Genomic DNA, 19295 nt, shown 5'->3' with positions numbered 1-19295 from the left:
TTCAAAACCTTGTGATAAGAATTAGATCTGCAAAATACCGTGCCTCTGATCAAATACTTTGGGGTGTCTACTTTCTAAAAAAAGGGTCATTTGGGAGGTGTTTGCACTTTCCTGGCAATTCAGGACCTCTGAAACTGGGATAGGTAGTAAGGAAACTAAATATGACCTTTGAAAGCCTGAAGGTGGTCATTAGATTTTGGACCCCTGTACGTGGCTAGGCTTCCAAAAATGCTCTCACATGTGGTATCCCCAGAAGTAGCAGAATGTGTGTTGGGGGTGTAATTCCACATATATCCATGTCTTGTGTGAGAAATATCTCGTCTCTGACAACTTTGTGTAAAAAAAATGATTTTTGTAATTTTCCATAACATTTTTGGCACAAAATAAAATCTTCCATGCACTCAACATGCCTCTCTGCAAATACCTTGTGGGGTCTACTTTGCTAAAAGGAGTCACCTCACATCCCATATACAAGAGGGCTAAGAGTCCAGACTCCTAGAACTGGAAGAGGACATTTTTGGGGGGTGTTGTAGAAGAACCCAGACCACGGTATTGTGCGGTGAAAATATCATCCAACTTTATTCATCATATATATGTGACACTTTAACAACAGAAGTAAAGAGATAGATTGTTTACATTTCAAGGATCTAGTTATACCATTTATATCATCTATGCTAAGAAACTGATTAACATGTGACACGCCCCTTGTTAAAACCAGCCCCGCCCACCTATGTAACCCTCTAAACATCCAAATCCCTGTAACTTCCCAGAAGACACTTTCATCTTTTATCCATAACAAGCTGATTGGGTACAAGAGAACCCCGAGCCCCTCCTGCTCATTCCCACACAACAAGTCCATGTCACCATCTACAAGGTGAGAGGACCTGAAGGAGAACAAGACCATGACCACCAGGACCATCACCTGACTGAAGCCATGCTCACATTTCTTTCTAATGCTGCTTCTATGGTCTACTCAGATACAGATTTGGCAGATGTACATTCGTGTCTTCAAGGAGCTGATCAAACACGATCTGTGCTTGACAATCTTTTTTGGGGTCCAGAGGTGACATTAGGGGTCTGATAGACCTCTTGTGTTTCTTTAAAGAGGACCTGTGACCAGCAATATGTTATCACATGCGAGGCTATTAACCCCCTATATGGCAATAATAAAGTTCAGAGAAAGAAAAGTGTAAAGTAACACACTGTAAATGAAAAAACACACAAAACACATTTTAAAGCCCCCAGTTCCCGTATACATGAGCAATTGCAAGGGTTGGGTGCAGTTATGTAGGAAAACATCAATCACACTACACATTGTACATATCTCTGCACACACCAGAGGGAGAGGAATAACTCTAGGGCCATCATTCATGGTTCACTATATAAACTGATGACCTGTAAAGGCTTTTAAAGCGTCACCTATGGACAATTTCTGGTACTGAAGTTTGTCACCATTTCACAAATACGCACAATTTTTAAAGTTTTACATGTTTGGTATCTATATACTTGATACCAACCTCATCTTTCATCAAATTGGGTCATATATTGTGTTTGTCTGCACTGGAATTATTGTTAGTGTTTTTTTTTTACTGAAAATATGCATTTCATAGACAGCTGTGCTAATATTGTGTTATAAAAACCACCACCATTTTATTCTCCAGGGTCTCTGCTTTCAGAAAATAAGAAAATGTTTTTTGGGTTTTAAATAATCTTCTGGCCTAACAATGTGAATGTAATCATGTGCATAAACAAGCAAAATCAACTGGCAGCAAAACACACAACAGCAACAATGTATAAAATTATCATCAAATCTATTGTAGGAACTAATGGCCTAAGGAGCAAAGCCACCATATTACTCAACCAAGTTCCAACTAAACCCATCCAAGAAAATGGATCCCACTTCCCCCCACCCAGGTGACTGTTGGAACTCCTTTACCTTGTGTAGATATCCCCTTCTGAGATCCTCATGATTTAATATAAATGTACAACACTCTCTGACACCAGATTGTAGACTCCGCCTTGATCTTCCGAGAGATAGTCAGCCACCATGCAGTTCTGTGACACCACCTTAGGTGATGGAGCCACTTCTGGTGTCAGCTCTGCTATACCATCAATGGTGTCATTGGTTATCTGATCCATGACTCCAGTACACCGGTTCATCTTACTTATCTTAGCTTACTTAGATTCCCCATCCCGTCTATGAAGGGCTCACTGCATAAAACATCTCCACTCCAGAGAAAATGTTTCTTCTCACTGGAAGGTCAGGGGAGTATTGGGAGAAATTGAGGCTTTCCTTTATAGATATGGGGGAGGGGCAACATAACCTAAAGCACAGCTATGGGTGGAATTGAAGGGAAGCCATTTTAGGGTGCTCCTTCCACACATGAAGCAATGTATATGGAAGGACTAGTAATCCATTGGACCAATGGGGATTAAACATTCTGCAATACATTGAGACACCATGAAATGTTACTGACCTGTGATTGGCTCTCCTATTGTTAGTGAAGTGAGACTCCCCTTGTCGGTGTCATTAATGGAAAGAAACCATGTGAAATGTTTCCCCCAAATCCAAAAAGGTGACCCCCTTGGGTAGGTACCCATCCTACTATTACTAAAAAAACTAGTAGTTGTGAGTCAATATAGAGCACTTTATACTGTTTTTAATTGAATATATATATATGTACGTATTTTTTCTATTTTTTGTATATGCATTTTGTAATAAATTTTGGATTAACCCTTATTGTTAAAAGTAAATGTGACCGACTTCCCTGTTGCCAATTACATGCACAGTCTATAGCCGACGTATACAGGGTTGTTAAACAGTGGATATAACAGTTACATGTTTTCACACAAACAACATCACAATTAGCAACATTGTCTCAATTTGATCAATACAGCTGTCCGTAATGATAGCTATAAAGGTTTGGCCCCAAAAAGATGGCCGCGACCATACATACTTCAAGAAAATGGCGCTAAACTATTATAAAAGAAGTCCAGACAAGGTGATTGTCCTATCACATCCCCCGGAAGAAGCCACGTGACCCTGTGGCGCAACACATTGGGGAGGGGCTTGACGTCACCATGACAACCCAACTTCAGTAACGGCGGGTATAGACAGTGTGTGTAGACACACGGAGGAAGCCTGTCACATCCGCATTTAGCGGTTTTATCTATTACAAAGCGCATTGAAATGATTGACATGTGAGGTCATATAGAGGGCATTAAATAAATCTTTTTATTAAAACGATAAGGCACCAAATATCTCTTCTTTCTTCCACTATACTAACGAGGAGAAAAATAGGGAGATGGAGCCACATCCAGCATCAGAAGGAAGCAGAGATCATCATGTCCATACAAGCACATTAGAAGTGACCAATCCAGGAAAACCCAGGGGAGGTCCAAAGGGTCTCATCAATACAAACCTCTTAAAAGCTGTGTCAGCCCAGCAATAGGCTAACAAGAAGGTGAGCCCATAAAAGGGTCAATATTCAAGCAAGGATTTATTTCTACAGTTCCTTATACAGTGGGGCAAAAAAGTATTTAGTCACCACCAATTGTGCAAGTTCTCCCACTTAAAAAGATGAGAGAGGCCTGTAATTGGCATCATAGGGAGACCTCAACTATGAGAGACAAAATGAGAAACAAAATCCAGACAATCACGTTGGCTGATTTGGAAAGAATTTATTTGCACATTATGGTGGAAAATAAGTATTTAGTCAATATCAAAAGTTCATGTCAATACTTTGTTATATATCCTTTGTTGGCAATGACAGGTCAGACGTTTCCTGTAAGTCTTCACAAGGTTGGCACACACTGTTGCTGGTATGTTGGCCCATCCTCCATGCAGATCTCCTCTAGAGCAGTGATGTTTTGGGGCTGTCCCTGGGCAACACGGACTTTCAACTCCCTCCAAAGGTTTTCTATGGGGTTGAGATCTGGAGACTGGCTAGGCCACTCCAGGACCTTGAAATGCTTCTTACGAAGCCACTCCTTTGTTGCACGGGTGGTATGTTTGGGATCATTGTCATGTTGGAAGACCCAGCCACGTTTCATCTTCAATGCCCTTGCTGATGGAAGAAGGTTTGCACTCAAAATCTCACGATACATGGCCCCATTCATTCTGTCCTGTACATGGATCAGTTGGCCTGGTCCCTTTGCGGAGAAACAGCCCCAAAGCATGATGTTGCCACCCCCATGCTTCACAGTAGGTATGGTGTTCTTTGGATGCAACTCAGCATTCTCTCTCCTCCAAACACGACGAGTTGTATTTCTTCCAAACAGTTCTATTTTGGTTTCATCTGACCATATGACATTCTCCCAATCCTCTTCTGGATCATCCAAATGCTCTCTAGCAAACTTCAGACGGGCCCGGACATGTACTGGCTTAAGCAGGGGGCCACGTCTGGCACTGCAGGATCTGAGTCCCTGGCAGCGTAGTGTGTTACTGATGGTAGCCTTTGTTACGTTGGTCCCAGCTCTCTGCAGGCCATTCACTAGGTCCCCCCGTGTGGTCCTGGGATTTTTGCTCACCGTTCTTGTGATCATTTTGACCCCACGGGGTGAGATCTTGCGTGGACCCCAGATCGAGGGAGATTATCAGTGGTCTTGTATGTCTTCCATTTTCTAATTATTGCTCCCACAGTTGATTTGTTCACACCAAGCTGCTTGCCTATTGCAGATTCAGTCTTCCCAGCCTGGTGCAATTTTGTTTCTGGTGTCCTTCGACAGCTCTTTGGTCTTCACCATAGTGGAGTTTGGAGTGTGACTGTTTGAGGTTGTGGACAGGTGTCTTTTATACTGCTAACAAGTAACAGGTGCCATTGATACAGGTAATGAGTGCAGGACAGAGGAGCCTCTTAAAGAAGAAGGTCCAGGTCTGTGAGAGCCAGAAATCTGGCTTGTTTGTAGGTGACCAAATACTTATTTTCCACCATAATTTGCAAATAAATTCTTTCTAAATCAGCCAATGTGATTGTCTGGATTTGTTTTCTCATTTTGTCTCTCATAGTTGAGGTCTACCTATGATGCCAATTACAGGCCTCTCTCATCTTTTTAAGTGGGAGAACTTGCACAATTGGTGGTGACTAAATACTTTTTTGCCCCACTGTATACAGCAATTACTATTGTGGACACGAATAGAATACTCCGCTATTATTCATAGACTTTGGACACCATTTCATTTTTAGATTCTTTTTCATCTTTTCATTTTCAAAATTTTGTGATTATATTTCATTTATATTTTTTATTTATTTTTTTATTATTATTTTTATATATTTTTCTATTATTCATATTTATTATTCATTTCTTATTTAAAAAAAATTCACACATATATATCCAGAAAATCTTTTTGCTGTACTTTATAAGGATTTCTCTTATTTTTTCATATGTGAATTATTCATGATAAAATCCAGCCAGTGTTTATTAATAACAATCTAATATATAGTTTATATAGATATACCTTATTGTAGGGGCGCGGCCCTATCTATTAACTTACATTTTATCATCCTACTATTCCTGATAGGAGTTTGTAGTCCCTGCTACTACAGGAAACATGCGGGCGATCATTTACACCTTTTACAGCAGGACAGTAAATATCAGAACACAATTCAAACATCAGACCAACAGCAGGAAGTCTGCTAACTGAATGTGTAATGCAATCTGTCATTAGCATTCCCAGAGTTCCCTCTGCAACATAGTTGTATCAGCTGTTGGTCCTGTCTGTACATCTGTTATTTTCCCGCCTTCTGTAACAGGGTGACAACCCTGACCATTCTGCAGGAACATTACACAGCAGCGTTGTCACCCTGTACAGGGAAGTCTTAGATAGATTATAAGTAAGACACACAACAAGTAAAGCCCAACTTCAGCTAACGCTTCTACAGCAGTTACAGCAACAGGTTCTCTATAAGGTCCAACCCCCCATATGAATGACAACTGACAGTTGTGAGCACCCCCAGCAGTGTTATAGGATTTGCCCGACCCCTCCAACTGCCATTTTTCCCAAAAGACTTGGCCTTCTACAGGAAGTAGACAAAAAAAATCTACTGGGAGTGACAACAAAAAATAAAACAATAGGAGACTCAGAAAAACAAAACCTGCTCTGCTAATGACAGATTTCATTATTAATGTCATTAGTGATGTTGCCCATAGTTACACTTTGGTGCCAACGTTGTAATATTTCCAGGGAAAAGAAGTTTTCTTTACAAACTTTACACCAAAAAGAGATGTGTGCACTCAGAGTGATTATTGTGAACCCCAATCAGAGGAATGTCAGTCCCCCGGAAGAAGTGGTAGGAATATGACCGCACACTCAGCACTTTGTAAGTTCAGATCTCTGGCAGTTGTATTGTGTGATTAGTCTATGGAGAGGAGTAATAGCTGGAAAGAGAAAACATGGAACAAGGATTTCTGATCTTCACCTGATGGAATCCCATTTGGCAGAACCACATGGAACACAAGTGGCCAGCTGGGCTTACGTTTTACTGCTGAATACATCCCCTAAATCAGCAGTAACTCAGTATTGGAAGGCCTGCATCAGCTTGGGATGTTGTTTTCTCACTGAACAGAGACTTCTTTCTAGCTGGTGTCACAGACACAGACCTGCCTGAAAGGTTGTCACCCATGAGATGATATCCTACAACCTCACAAACACCCCCTTTCCTCTCTATGATCACAATCTCATCACCTTCAGTCTCCTCATCTTCAAACACTTATCCCTCCAATCAGCAATCACCTGCAGAAACCTTCACAACTTGAACCCTTCTCCTTTCCACTCTGCAACTGACCAACTCTATGACAGAATCTCTCCCCTGTCCTGCCCTGACCTGGCCACTGCTGTCTACAACAGTTTACTTTCATCCACATTAGACTCACTTGCTCCCCTAACAACATGAAGCATCAGGTCCCGACCATTACAACCTTGGCAGACTGACAACACCAGAGATCTTAAACGACATAGTCGTGTGCTGGAGCGAATGTGGCGTAAAACCAAATCTCACCAAGCATTCACCCGATATAAATCTGCTTTCTTGACATACAATTCCTCCCTCCATGCTGCCAAACAAGGTTTCTCAGAAGCCCGTCTCACTACCTGCCCCCTGGATCCTGTCCCCTCACAACTACTATGGTCATCCTCTTCTTCCATCCTATGCTCCCTTACTCACATCTTCAATCTTTCCATCTCTACTGGTGCCTTCCCCTCCCCTCTAAAGCATGCGCACATCACTCCCATACTTAAAAAGCCCTCCCTGGACTCCACCAACCTGAACAACTTAAGACCCGTCCCCCTGTCTTGTTTACCTTTATACTCTTAGAACGCTTAGTCTACAATCGCCTGAGCTCCTAACTCACCAACAACAACCTTCTTGACCCTTTACAGTCTGGCTTTCGCCCCCTACACTCCACTGAAACTGCCCTACTAAAACGCACTAATGATCTATTAACTGCTAAACCAATGGCCACTACTCCGTACTCATCCCAACCAATGGCCACTACTCCGTACTCATCCCAACCAATGGCCACTGCTCCTTACTCTTACTACATGACCTCTCCGCAGCTTTTGATACAGTTGACTATCCCCTCCTCCTCAAAAAACTCCACTCTCTTGGCCTCTAAGACTCCGCTCTCTCCTGGTTCTCCTCCTACCTATCACAGTGCTCCTTCAGCAATACCTTTAACTCTGTCTCCTCCTCTCCACTCCCTCTTTCTGTAGAGGTTCCTCAAGGTTCTGTCCTTGGACCCATACTCTTCTCCATCTACACCTCCTCCCTTGGTCACTTGATAAACACCCATGGCTTTAAGTACCATCTCTATCCTGATGACACACAAATATATCTTTTTCCTCCTCACCTCACCCCTTCAGTCTCCTCCTCACATCACCCCTTCAGTCTCCTCTCGCATTACTACCCTACTAAGCGACATATCGGCATGGATTTCTCTCCACTTCCTCAAACTCAATCTTTCCAAAACTGAGCTCTTAGTATTCCCCCCAGCCTGTGCCCCCTCCACTGACTTCTCCATCAAGATCAATAACACAATCATCAGTCCCTCCCCTCATGCCAGGGTGCTAGGTGTAATCCTAGACTCCCATCTGTCCTTGCAGTCCCAAATCCAATCACTGTCCAAATCTTGTAGACTTCACCTCCGCAAAATCTACAAGATACGGCCGTTCTTAACCTCAGAAACCACTAAGCAACTTATTCACTCCCTTGTTATATCTCACCTTGACTATTGTAACTCCCTCCTCACTGGCCGACCTCATTGCAGGCTATCCCCTCTTCAGTCTATCATGAATGCTGCTGCCATCATCCACCTTACTTACCTTTCTGTATCAGACACCCCTATCTGCCAATCCCTCCACCCCTCACTGCCAATCCCTCCAGTGGCCTCCATTCAGTGTCCTCCACCAATCCCTCCACTGGCCTCCATTCAGTGTTCTCCACCCCTCTCTGTCAATCCCTCCACTGGCCTCCATTCAGTGTCCTCTACCAATCCCTCCACTGGCCTCCATTCAGTGTTCTCCACCCCTCTCTGCCAATCCCTCCACTGGCCTACACCCCTCTCTGCCAATCCCTCCACTGGCCTCCACTCAGTGTCCTCCACCCCTCTCTGCCAATCCCTTCACTGGCTTCACGTTGCCCAATGAATAAAAGTCAAAACATTAACAATAACATATAAAGCCATTTATAACTCTGCCCCAAATTACATCACCAATCTTGTCTCCAAATATCACCCAAACCATCCTCTGTTTTTCTTGCATGATCCCCTCCTCTCTTGCTCCCTTGTCTCCTCCCCCCATGCTCGTTTCCAGAGCTTCCCCCATCCTCCTGAACTCTCTACCCCAATTTATCAGACTATTGCATATTCTGCTCACTTTTAGGCGATCTCTGAAAACCTCTCTCTTCAGGGAAGCCTATCCTGCCCTCAGCTAATAATGGAATCTTCTACTCTTCCTACCAGTCCATCCCTCACAGTTACTACCTTTTGTACCACTAGCTCCTCCCTCCTAGATTGTAAGCTCCTAGGAGCAGGGCCCTCCTATCCCTCTTGTATTGAACTGTAATGTTGCTGTATTGTCTCCCGTTATATTGTAAAGCGCTGAGCAAACTGTTGGCACCATATAAATCCTATATAATAACAATAATAATAATAATATCAATGAGAGATGAAATGTGGAAAGAAGGCATTGATAATGGGAGAGGAGATGGAACAGGTAATGGGAGGAGTGGATAAGCTGGGCTTAGCTGGAGACCTCAAGCCTGGCTGATCATGTATCAATAGTCAGAAGAACCTGGAATGGACTCTCCCACTGAGGCTTCAGAGACTTGGTAAGATGACAATAGACCCCATCCTAGTCTCTGGTACTGAGGCAGTGTTGGTCATGTATTACCTCAGGATCCAGAAATGAAGAAAATGCTTGGAAACACAACTCAGTTGGTGAATCATGAAAATGCATTGCATGTTCAGTCAAAGCTCCATAAAAAAGAAAAAGATGAGAATCATGAGGGAAGCTGTTCAGTTATTGATGCTTATCTTAAAAATAATGATCAAAATATAAAATATTTAAATCCCTTCTAGCTGTGTGCTTGATGGACATAAGCACTAAATTCAGTTCATCCAATCATTACATTCCAGTTTGTACAGATTTTAGTTTGTTTCTTTTAAAGTAACATTTTATCTTCTCCCTTCTTCTCTAGCTTGTGGGATGACATTGGGGATGTGAAACTAACTTGTGACACCTGAAACTTCTTTAATATCCCTTTTATTCCAGAATTTATTCAATGCAGAAATTTGTGAATCCTCCGGTGATAGATTAGACCGGCATTAACTGTAAAAGTTTTGTCACATTGAGAGCATTAAAATGGATTCTCTCCCGTGTGAATCCTCTGGTGTTTGAGAAAATTTGATTTGTGAGTAAAAGCTTTATCACATTCAGAACACTGATATGGCTTTTCTCCAGTGTGAATCCTCTGGTGTTCGAGAAGATTTGACTTCTGAGTAAAAGCTTTAACACATTCAGAACACTGATATAACTTTTCTCCAGTGTGAATCCTCTGGTGTGTGATAAGATTTGACTTCAGAGTAAAAGCTTTATCACATTCAGAACACTGATATGGCTTCTCTCCAGTGTGAACAATCAGGTGTCTGATAAGATGTGACTTCTGTGTAAAAGCTTTGTAACATTCAGAACATTGATATAACTTCCGTCCAGTGTGAATCATCTGGTGTTTGAGAAGACATGACTTCTCTGTAAAAGCTTTATCACATTCAGAACACTGATATGGCTTCTCTCCAGTGTGAATCCTCTGGTGTCTGATAAGATCTGACTTCTGAGTAAAAGCTTTATCACATTCAGAACACTGATATGACTTCTCTCCAGTGTGAATCCTCTGGTGTGTGATAAGATCTGACTTCTGAGTAAAAGCTTTATCACATTCAGAACACTGATATGGCTTTTCTCCAGTGTGAATCCTCTGGTGTTCAAGAAGATGTGACTTCTGAGTAAAAGCTTTATCACATTCAGAACACTGATATGACTTCTCTCCAGTGTGAATCCTCTGGTGTGTGATAAGATTTGACTTCAGAGTAAAAGCTTTATCACATTCAGAACACTGATATGGCTTCTCTCCAGTGTGAACAATCTGGTGTCTGATAAGATTTGACTTCTGTGTAAAAGCTTTATCACATTCAGAACACTGATATGGCTTCTCTCCAGTGTGAACAATCTTGTGTCTGATAAGATGTGACTTCTGTGTAAAAGCTTTATCACATTCAGAACACTGATATGACTTCTCTCCAGTGTGAAATCTTTGGTGTATTATAAGGTCTCTCTCGCTTATAAAAGTTTTGCCACATTCAGAACAATGACATGGCTTCTCTCCCTTGCAAGCCTTCTGGTGTATGATATATATTCTCTCCATTGTAAAATCTACAAACAAGTAGTTTGAAATGACTCCTCTTATGTATATATGGGTTGGACTTTATTGTAAAGCCATTGTCACTTCCAGAACACTGAAATTACTTTTCTCCTGCTGGATCAATGTGGAAGAGGATCCAAACCATGACTTTTAGAACACAGATATGACTTGTATCCCGTGTGAATCCTCCAGTGAGCTGCAGTAAAGACTTTCAGTCAATTAAGACAACCATATGTCTTGTTTTCCATGTGACTCAGCTGTATTCATGAAGACCAAAATGTCCTAAAACCTGGTTCATCAATCTACCTGTAGAGAAAGAAAAAAGAATTCTATATAAAGGGCTACATAAAGTTGCTTTCTATTTTTAATGTTCATTACTAAATATATCTTATGAATAGAAAGAATATGTACAGCATTATCTACAGTATTTTTTTAATCAAATAGATTTTATTAATAAAGTTTATAAGTGTGCACAGTATTCCCAACATTCAGCCCAGACAATGGAGTCATACATTCTCATGTATAGGCAGTTGTGGCACTGTTACAGATCATACAGAACAATAACTTGCTTTGTCTATGGTGTCACTTTTACCTTTTATAAACAAATGAACAGAGAAAAGAAGAAACAACCTAGAACAATTCAGCTGTACACGGCAAGTAACCCCCCCCAGTACATACATAGATAGCCGACACCGATCAATGAGGCCCGCGTCTACAGGATCATACCCCAAGTATGGGTCTCCCATGTAGTTGGTCTCAGAGACTCCGCTCTCTCCTGGCTCTCCTATCTATCACAGCGGTCCTTCAGTGTTACCTATAACGCTGCCACATCCCCTTCACTCCCTCTCTCTGTCGGGGTTCCTCAAGGTACTGTCCTCGGACCCCTCCTCTTCTCCATCTACACCTCCTCCCTTGGCCAATTGATAAACTCCCACGGCTTCAACTACCATCTCTATGGCAATGACACACAAATCTATCTCTCAACCCCCCACCTCACCCCCTCAGTCTCCAATTGCATCACCACCCTACTAAGTGACATATTGGACAGGATGTCACTCAACTTCCTCAAACTCAACCTTTCCAAAACTGAGCTTCTAGTATTCCCCCCAACACGTGCCCCCCCTCCCGACTTCTCCATCAAGATCAACAACACTATTATTATTATACAGTATTTATATAGCGCCAACACTTTGCTGAGCGCTGTACATTATAATGGGAGACAGTACATGGTGGATGAGTCTGGCTGCAGAATTCAGGATAGACTGAAGTGGGGATAGCCTGTGTTGGGGTAGGCCAGTGAGGAGGGAGTTACAGTAGTCAAGTCGTGATATAATAAGGGAGTGAATGAGTTGCTTTGTAGTTTCTGGAGTTAGGAACGTGCGTATTTTGGAGATGTTACAGAGGTGGAGTCTGTATGAATGTGTCAGTGATTGGACCTGGGGCTGGAAAGACAGAGGTGGAGTCTAGAATGACACCTAATACTCTGGCTTGCGGGGTGGGACTGATGGTGATGTTGTTGGTCGTGATGAAGAGGTCAGGGGGGACACGGGCTGGGGGGAAAACTAGGAGCTCGGTTTTGGCAAGGTTTAATTTGAGGAATTGGAGTCTGATATGTCCAGTCTGATATGTCGTTCAGAAGGCTAGTGATTCGGGCGGAGACTGAAGGGGTGAGACGGGGAGTAGAGAGATATATTTGAGTGTCATCGTCATAGAGATTGTAGTTGAAGCCGTGGGAGTGTATTAGTTACCCAAGGGAGGAGGTGTAAATTGAGAAGAGAAGGGGCCCGAGGACAGAACCTTGGGGGACCCCCAACAGAGAGGGGAAGGTGGCAGCATTATAGGTAACACTGAGGGAGCGTTGTGATAGATAGGAAGAGAGCCAGGAGAGAGCGGAGTCTCTGAGGCCAAAAGAGTATAGTTTTTTGAGGAGGAGGGGGTGGTTGACCGTGTCAAAAGCTGCAGAGAGGTTGAGGAGTAGTAGCACTGAGTAGTGGCCATTGGCTTTGGAGGCTAGCAGGTCATTGGTGAGTTTGAGTAAGGCAGTTTCGGTGGAGTGTAGGGGACGGAAGCCAGATTGTAGGGGATCAAGGAGGTTGTTGTCGGTGAGGTGGGAACTCAGGTGATTATAGACTAAGCATGCAAGGAGTTGGGATGTAAATGGCAGCAGGAAGATGGGTCTTAGGTTGTTTAGGTCAGAGGGATCCAGGGAGGGTTTTTAAAGTATGGGAGTGATGTGCGCATTCTTCAGAGGGGAGGGCAATGTGCCAGTAGAGAGGGAAAGATTAAAGATGTGGGTGAGGGAGCGTAGGATGGAGGAGGAGGGTGATTGTAGGAGTTGTGTAGGGACAGGGTCAAGGGGGCAGATGGTAAGGTGAGCTTCAGAGAAGAGCTTAGTGATTATCAGTCCCACCCCTCATGCCAGGGTACTAGGTGTCATCCTAGACTCCAATCTGTCCTTTCAGCCCCAGGTCCAATCACTGACAAACTCATGTAGACTTCACCTCCGCAACATCTCCAAGATATGCTCGTTCCTAACCTCAAAAACCACTAAGCAACTCATTCACTCCCTTATTATATCACGCCTTGACTATTGTAACTCCCTCCTCACTGGCCGACCTCATCGCAGACTATCTCCACTCCAGTTCATCATGAATGCTGCTGCCAGACACATTCACCTTACTAACCGTTCTGTATCAGCCACCTCTCTGCCAATCCCTCCACTGGCCTCCACTCAGTGTCCTCCACCCCTCGCTGCCAATCCCTCCACTGGCTTCCAATTTCCCAGCGGATAAAATTTAAAACACTAACACTGAAGTATAAAGCTGTTCATAACACTGCCCTCAACTACATCACTGACCTTGTCTCTATATACCACCCAAACCGTACTCTCCACTCCTCGCAAGACCTCCTACTCTCTAGCTCCCTTGTCTCCTCCTCCCATGCTCATCTCCAGGATTTCTCACGGGCTTCACCCATCCTCTGGAACTCCCTACCCCAAGCTATCAGGCTATGAGCCTCCTCTTCTCACTTTTAGGCGCACTCTGAAAACTCATCTCTTCAGGGAAGCCTACCCCGACCCCAGCTAACTACTGGAATCCCCTACTCCCCCAACCACTCCATCCCCCACAGCTAATTACCTCTTGTACCACTATCCCCTCTCTCCTAGATTGTAAGCTCCAAGGAGCAGGGCCCTCTAATCCCTCTTGTACTGAACTGTATTGTTACTGTACTGTCTCCCTCCATAAAGTAAAGAGACCAAGAGGCACACCCGAGGAATATTGAACACCAACGTTATAATACTGGTCATATCGTTCCACTTTTTGAATAATTTTGGACATCTCCAAAACATGTGTATCAAATCCCCGACATCAACACTACAATTGGGGTATTAAGGGGAAATCCCTCCTGTCCTAGCTGAACAATTGAGCTGGAGTCCTGAATGATCTATGCAAAAGAAATGGCTAAGTTTCTGTGAAGAGGACAGAGAGATGAGAGGTATGGAGGTCAAAATCACCTCCCACCACTCTCTCTTAGAGTCAAAAGACTGGAATAAATATATGAGAGATCATGCCTTTCCCACTGGTGCCATCTGAAGTCCATTAACAAGTGTGAGAGTGATGTGAAATCTGTATCTGATGGAAGTAGAAACCGATGGATGGAATCTAATGTGTCTACTAAGTCCCACCTGGTAAGATGCTGAAGTTGGGCAGCTATAAAATAAAGTCTAACATTTGGTATTGCTAGGCCTCCTTGGTCTTCACCATACTGTGGAGTAGTGAGTGTGATTCTAGCTGACGGCTTCTTCTAAATGAGTTCTCCAAACTGGGAGTCTATACCGGAGAACCACTTACGAGGTGTCCACATGGGAGAATTGTGGAGTATACAGTTGAAACTCGAAAAATTAGAATATGGTGCAAAATTTCATTTATTTCAGTGCAGCAACTTAAAAGGTGAAACTAATATATGAGATAGACTCATTACATGCAAAGCAAGATAGTTCAAGCCGTGATTTGTCATCATTGTGATGATTATGGCTTACAGCTCATGAAAACTCCAAATCCACAATCTCATATAATGAGAATTTTGTGAAAAGGTGGAATATTCTCGGCTCAAAGTGTCCCACTCTAATCAGATCATTCAGCCATAACACCTGCAAAGGGTTCCTGAGCCTTTAAATGGTCTCTCAGTCTGGTTCAGTAGGAATCACAATCATGGGAAAGACTGCTGACCTGACACCATCACTGACACCCTCCATAAGGAGGGAAAGCCTCAAAAGGGAATTGCAGAAGAAGTTGGATGTTCCCAAAGTGCTGTATCAAAGCACATTAATAGAAAGTTATGTGGAAGGGAAAAGTGTGGAAGAAAAAGGTGCACAAGCAGCAGGGATGACCACAGCCTGGAGAGGATTGGCAGGAAAAGGCCATTCAAAAGTGTTGGGGACTTTCACAAGGAGTGGACTGAGGCTAGAGTCAGTGCATCAAGAGCCACCACACACAGACGGATCCTGGACATGAACTTCAAATGTCGTATTCCTCTTGTCAAGCCACTCCTGAACAACAATGACAGAAGCGTCTTACCTGGGCTAAAGTAAAAACAGTGTGACAAGAACACCCCTACCTGAAAAAGAAGGTTTCTAGATGATCCACGCGGAGTAATATGAATTCAAAAGAATTTTAACAATACTTTATTTGATCACATAGATCATAGGGAGGTTAAACATGAGCACGGTGTACATGTGAAAAAAATAAAATCATGTTAAAAAACACTTAGCGTCTTCAATTTAGGGTCATCTTAGCCAATAGAGCACCATATAAGGCAGAGTTGTGTAATGATGAGATAGTTATCCTGGGTTTCCGTAGGTTTCCCGCTTTATATTTGAGTAAACCATGTATTCAGTAGGTGTGTTCCCAATATATGTCAGGGACCTCCTGGAATGTAAAAGCTGGAACACAAAAATACATAGTATATGTATAGAAATATGGAAACCAAATCACATTCAAAATTCACCAGGCCTCCCTCCACAGTAGTCAATGGATACTACTCGTGGATCTCTGTCCACGAAAATGAACTGGTCACTAAAACATTTAGAAAGGAAACAGCGGCCAATACACTTCTACATGCTAATAGCTATCACCCAAGGAGTTTAAAACAGGGAATTCCTATTGGTCAGTTTCAGAGAATAAAAAGAAACTGTACAGAAGAATTAGAATATAGACATGAATCTATCCAGCTCTATAAGAGGTTCAGAGAGAGGGGCTATTCACATAGAACCCTAAGAAAAGCAAAAAGAAGAGCCCTCGGTAAAACAAGAGAGGAACTTATTAATAAATCAAAACCAAAGGCAGCTGCGAACACTGTAAACCAACCGGTAAGATTCATAACTAAATTTGGACAACAATGGGGTGAAGTCAAGAAGGCCCTGGACTCCCATTGGCATTTACTAACTCAAAATCCGCAGATAGCGAGAGTGGTAGGAGAGAGCCCCCATATGGTATCAAAACGAACTCGGAATCTAAATGATATATTAGTACAATCAGAATTTCAGAGGGCACCACAAAGAAACTGGCTAACTAGGAGGACCGGCGTATATGGTATGTTTCCATGTGGCCATTGTCAGATTTGTCCATTTGTACATAAGTCCAATCAGTTCTTCAACAATGATAACTCTAGGATATTTCAAATACGAAGCTTTATTAACTGCTCTAGTAGTAAAATGATATACATGATAGAATGTCCATGTAAAAAGATATATATAGGTAAAACAAAAAGAAGCCTTAGGACTAGGATTGGTGAACATCTGAGAGACATTAGAAATGAAAATAGGAATGTAAGAAAGGGAGAAAAAGAGAACCCACTGGCGCAACACTTTAAAGAAGTACACGGGGGCAAAACAGATGGTCTAAAAGTAAAAGGGATCTTTCTGCTGAATATTTCGGCTCGTCGGGGTGACTTTGACAAAGTCCTCCTATAAAAAGAAAAATTCTGGATCTATACCCTGGGGGCACTTGTCCCATTTGGATTAAATACAGAACTCAACTTTGGGGTGTTTTTGAAATGAATTCCCTTGAACTCTTCATATACCCTGAGTTATAATCTACATTGGGATACCATATATATGAATTAAATATGGGCTTCTGTGGACAAAATATGAATCTAACTATGCAATCTTCTCTATTCCTATTGGGTGGTGAGCATATACAATAATAGGACTGATATTGAAATTCTGGTAGCTGGACCTGGTTTTGATGTTTCCATATGTGAATAAGAAATATGCTAATAATAATCTCCTCTTTATTATCCTCTTAGAAGATGACTTGATCTATAGTAATTGGGCTCCTCTTCTACATCCAGCAATCATTTTAAAATTCAAGATATGTGTTTTAATTCACTTTGTATATTCTTAATGTAGTGATATTCTTTCAACACAAGATGGCGAGGTGGAGACTTTCTGGTATGCAATTAGTGCACCATATAAGGCAAAGGATTGAAGTCCCCTCCCAGTTCTGACGAAGTCTGCGGTGATTGGCGGACGAAACGCGTCAACGTATTGACGTCACTACGCTCGGCGTCTTCACTGGGTGCGGCGCCCACGAGGCGGGAAGGAATGGTGGTGTCACAGCTCCCTGCTAGGAAGGCCCAAGACCCTCTGAGAACTACCAGTGGGCTACTATTACAGCGGTTCGCAAACGGCAATCCCTCAGGGAAACATACCTTCCACCGGTGGCAAGTTATTTAAAGCTTACGGCTGTTGAGATTTATAGAGCCTACATGGTGCTAATAGGGCATGCTTCATGGGCCTAATTTACCCTGTATACTCGGGGAATTTTTTGGAAATCCTCTTTGGAGGAGAATCTACATATATATATATATATATATATATATATATATATATATATATATATATACGCTATCCTATTCAGGTATCTTTTGCTGTGACATAGCCACATCCTTATAAAACCGCAATAACCTTCTCTAATTGAGCAAATTTTGGAAACCCTTTACTGGGTATATTAAACTCAGGTATCTACGGCCTGCTATATGCTACATACACATTATATGTGTTTGAAATCCACGCACTGTGTATACCTGGCTCCTCACCCCCATATGCATCTTTGAAAAAGCATCAAGGACCTGATCCTATTTCAAGTCGACAGGAGTCTTCTTGATCTTTATTGATGGTAATATATCCACATTTTGTGTGTGTTTTGTTTTCGGGGTCACTTGATGCCCATGATCTATATATTTATTATTTTTTTCTATATATATCCTCAGAATCATTTGGTACTGTGGACCTTGTTTCATTTGGGGTGGCTATCCAGGAAGTCCCTACACTTGAGAAGCGGGTATGATAGTCTCACTATTGAGAAGGTAATAGTAGTATCCATTGACTACTGTGGAGGGAGGCCTGGTGAATTTTGGATGTGATTTGGTTTCCATATTTCTATACATATACTATGTATTTTTGTGTTCCAGCTTTTACATTCCAGGAGGTCCCTGACATATATTGGGAACACACCTACTGAACCCAGGATAACTATCTCATCATTACACAACTCTGCCTTATATGGTGCTCTATTGGCTAAGATGACCCTAAATTGAAGACGTTAAGTGTTTTTTAACATGATTTTATTTTTTTCACATGTACACCGTGCCCATGTTTAACCTCCTTATGATCTATGTGATCAAATAAAGTATTGTTAAAATTCTTTTGAATTCATATTACTCCGCGTGGATCATCTAGAAACCTTCTTTTTCAGGTAGGGGTGTTCTTGTCACACTATCATATTGCTTAGTATGTTGTTTTTGGGTTTATGTATCCACACTTATACAAGTGAGTCGGAGATATGCTAATGACACCAGTAATTCGTGTCATTTTTGGTGGCCTGTTTTTGCTTTATTGTTGTAAAGTAAAAACAGACCTGGCCTGCTGCTCAGTGGTCCAAAGTCCTCTTTTCTGATGAGAGCAACTTTTGCATCTCATTTTGAAACCAAGGATACCGAGTATGGAGGAAGAATGGAGAGGCCCAAGGACCCCGAGTATGGAGGAAGAATGGAGAGGCTCAAGGACCCCGAGTATGGAGGAAGAATGGAGAGGCTCAAGGACCCCGAGTATGGAGGAAGAATGGAGAGGCCCAAGGACCCCGATTATGGAGGAAGAATGGAGAGGCCCAAGGACCCCGATTATGGAGGAAGAATGGAGAGGCCCAAGGACCCCGATTATGGAGGAAGAATGGAGAGGCCCAAGGACCCCGATTATGGAGGAAGAATGGAGAGGCCCAAGGACCCAGAGTATGGAGGAAGAATGGAGAGGCCAAGGACCCCGAGTATGGAGGAAGAATGGAGAGGCCCAAGGACCCCGAGTATAGAGGAAGAATGGAG

The 19295-nt window shown here is 42.5% G+C and overlaps 1 protein-coding gene across 1 annotated transcript in view; it reads right to left on the bottom strand.

The window, feature by feature from the left end:
- Nucleotides 1-9383: 9383 nt before the first annotated feature.
- Nucleotides 9384-19295, bottom strand: part of LOC149469378 (uncharacterized) — a 68614-nt gene continuing 58702 nt past the window's right edge. The window contains exon 2 of the mRNA XM_089669334.1: nt 9384-10724. Coding sequence (XP_089525460.1) covers nt 9855-10724 — 870 coding nt within the window. The 3' untranslated portion in view covers nt 9384-9854. The remainder of the gene's footprint in view (nt 10725-19295) is intronic.

Source organism: Staurois parvus, unplaced genomic scaffold (genome assembly GCF_062004578.1).
Source record: "Staurois parvus isolate SC_StPar_1 unplaced genomic scaffold, SC_StPar_1.0 ptg000072l, whole genome shotgun sequence".
NCBI lineage: Eukaryota > Metazoa > Chordata > Amphibia > Anura > Ranidae > Staurois > Staurois parvus.
Note: the sequence above shows the minus strand (reverse complement) of the source record. Positions and strands in the feature narration are given on the sequence as shown.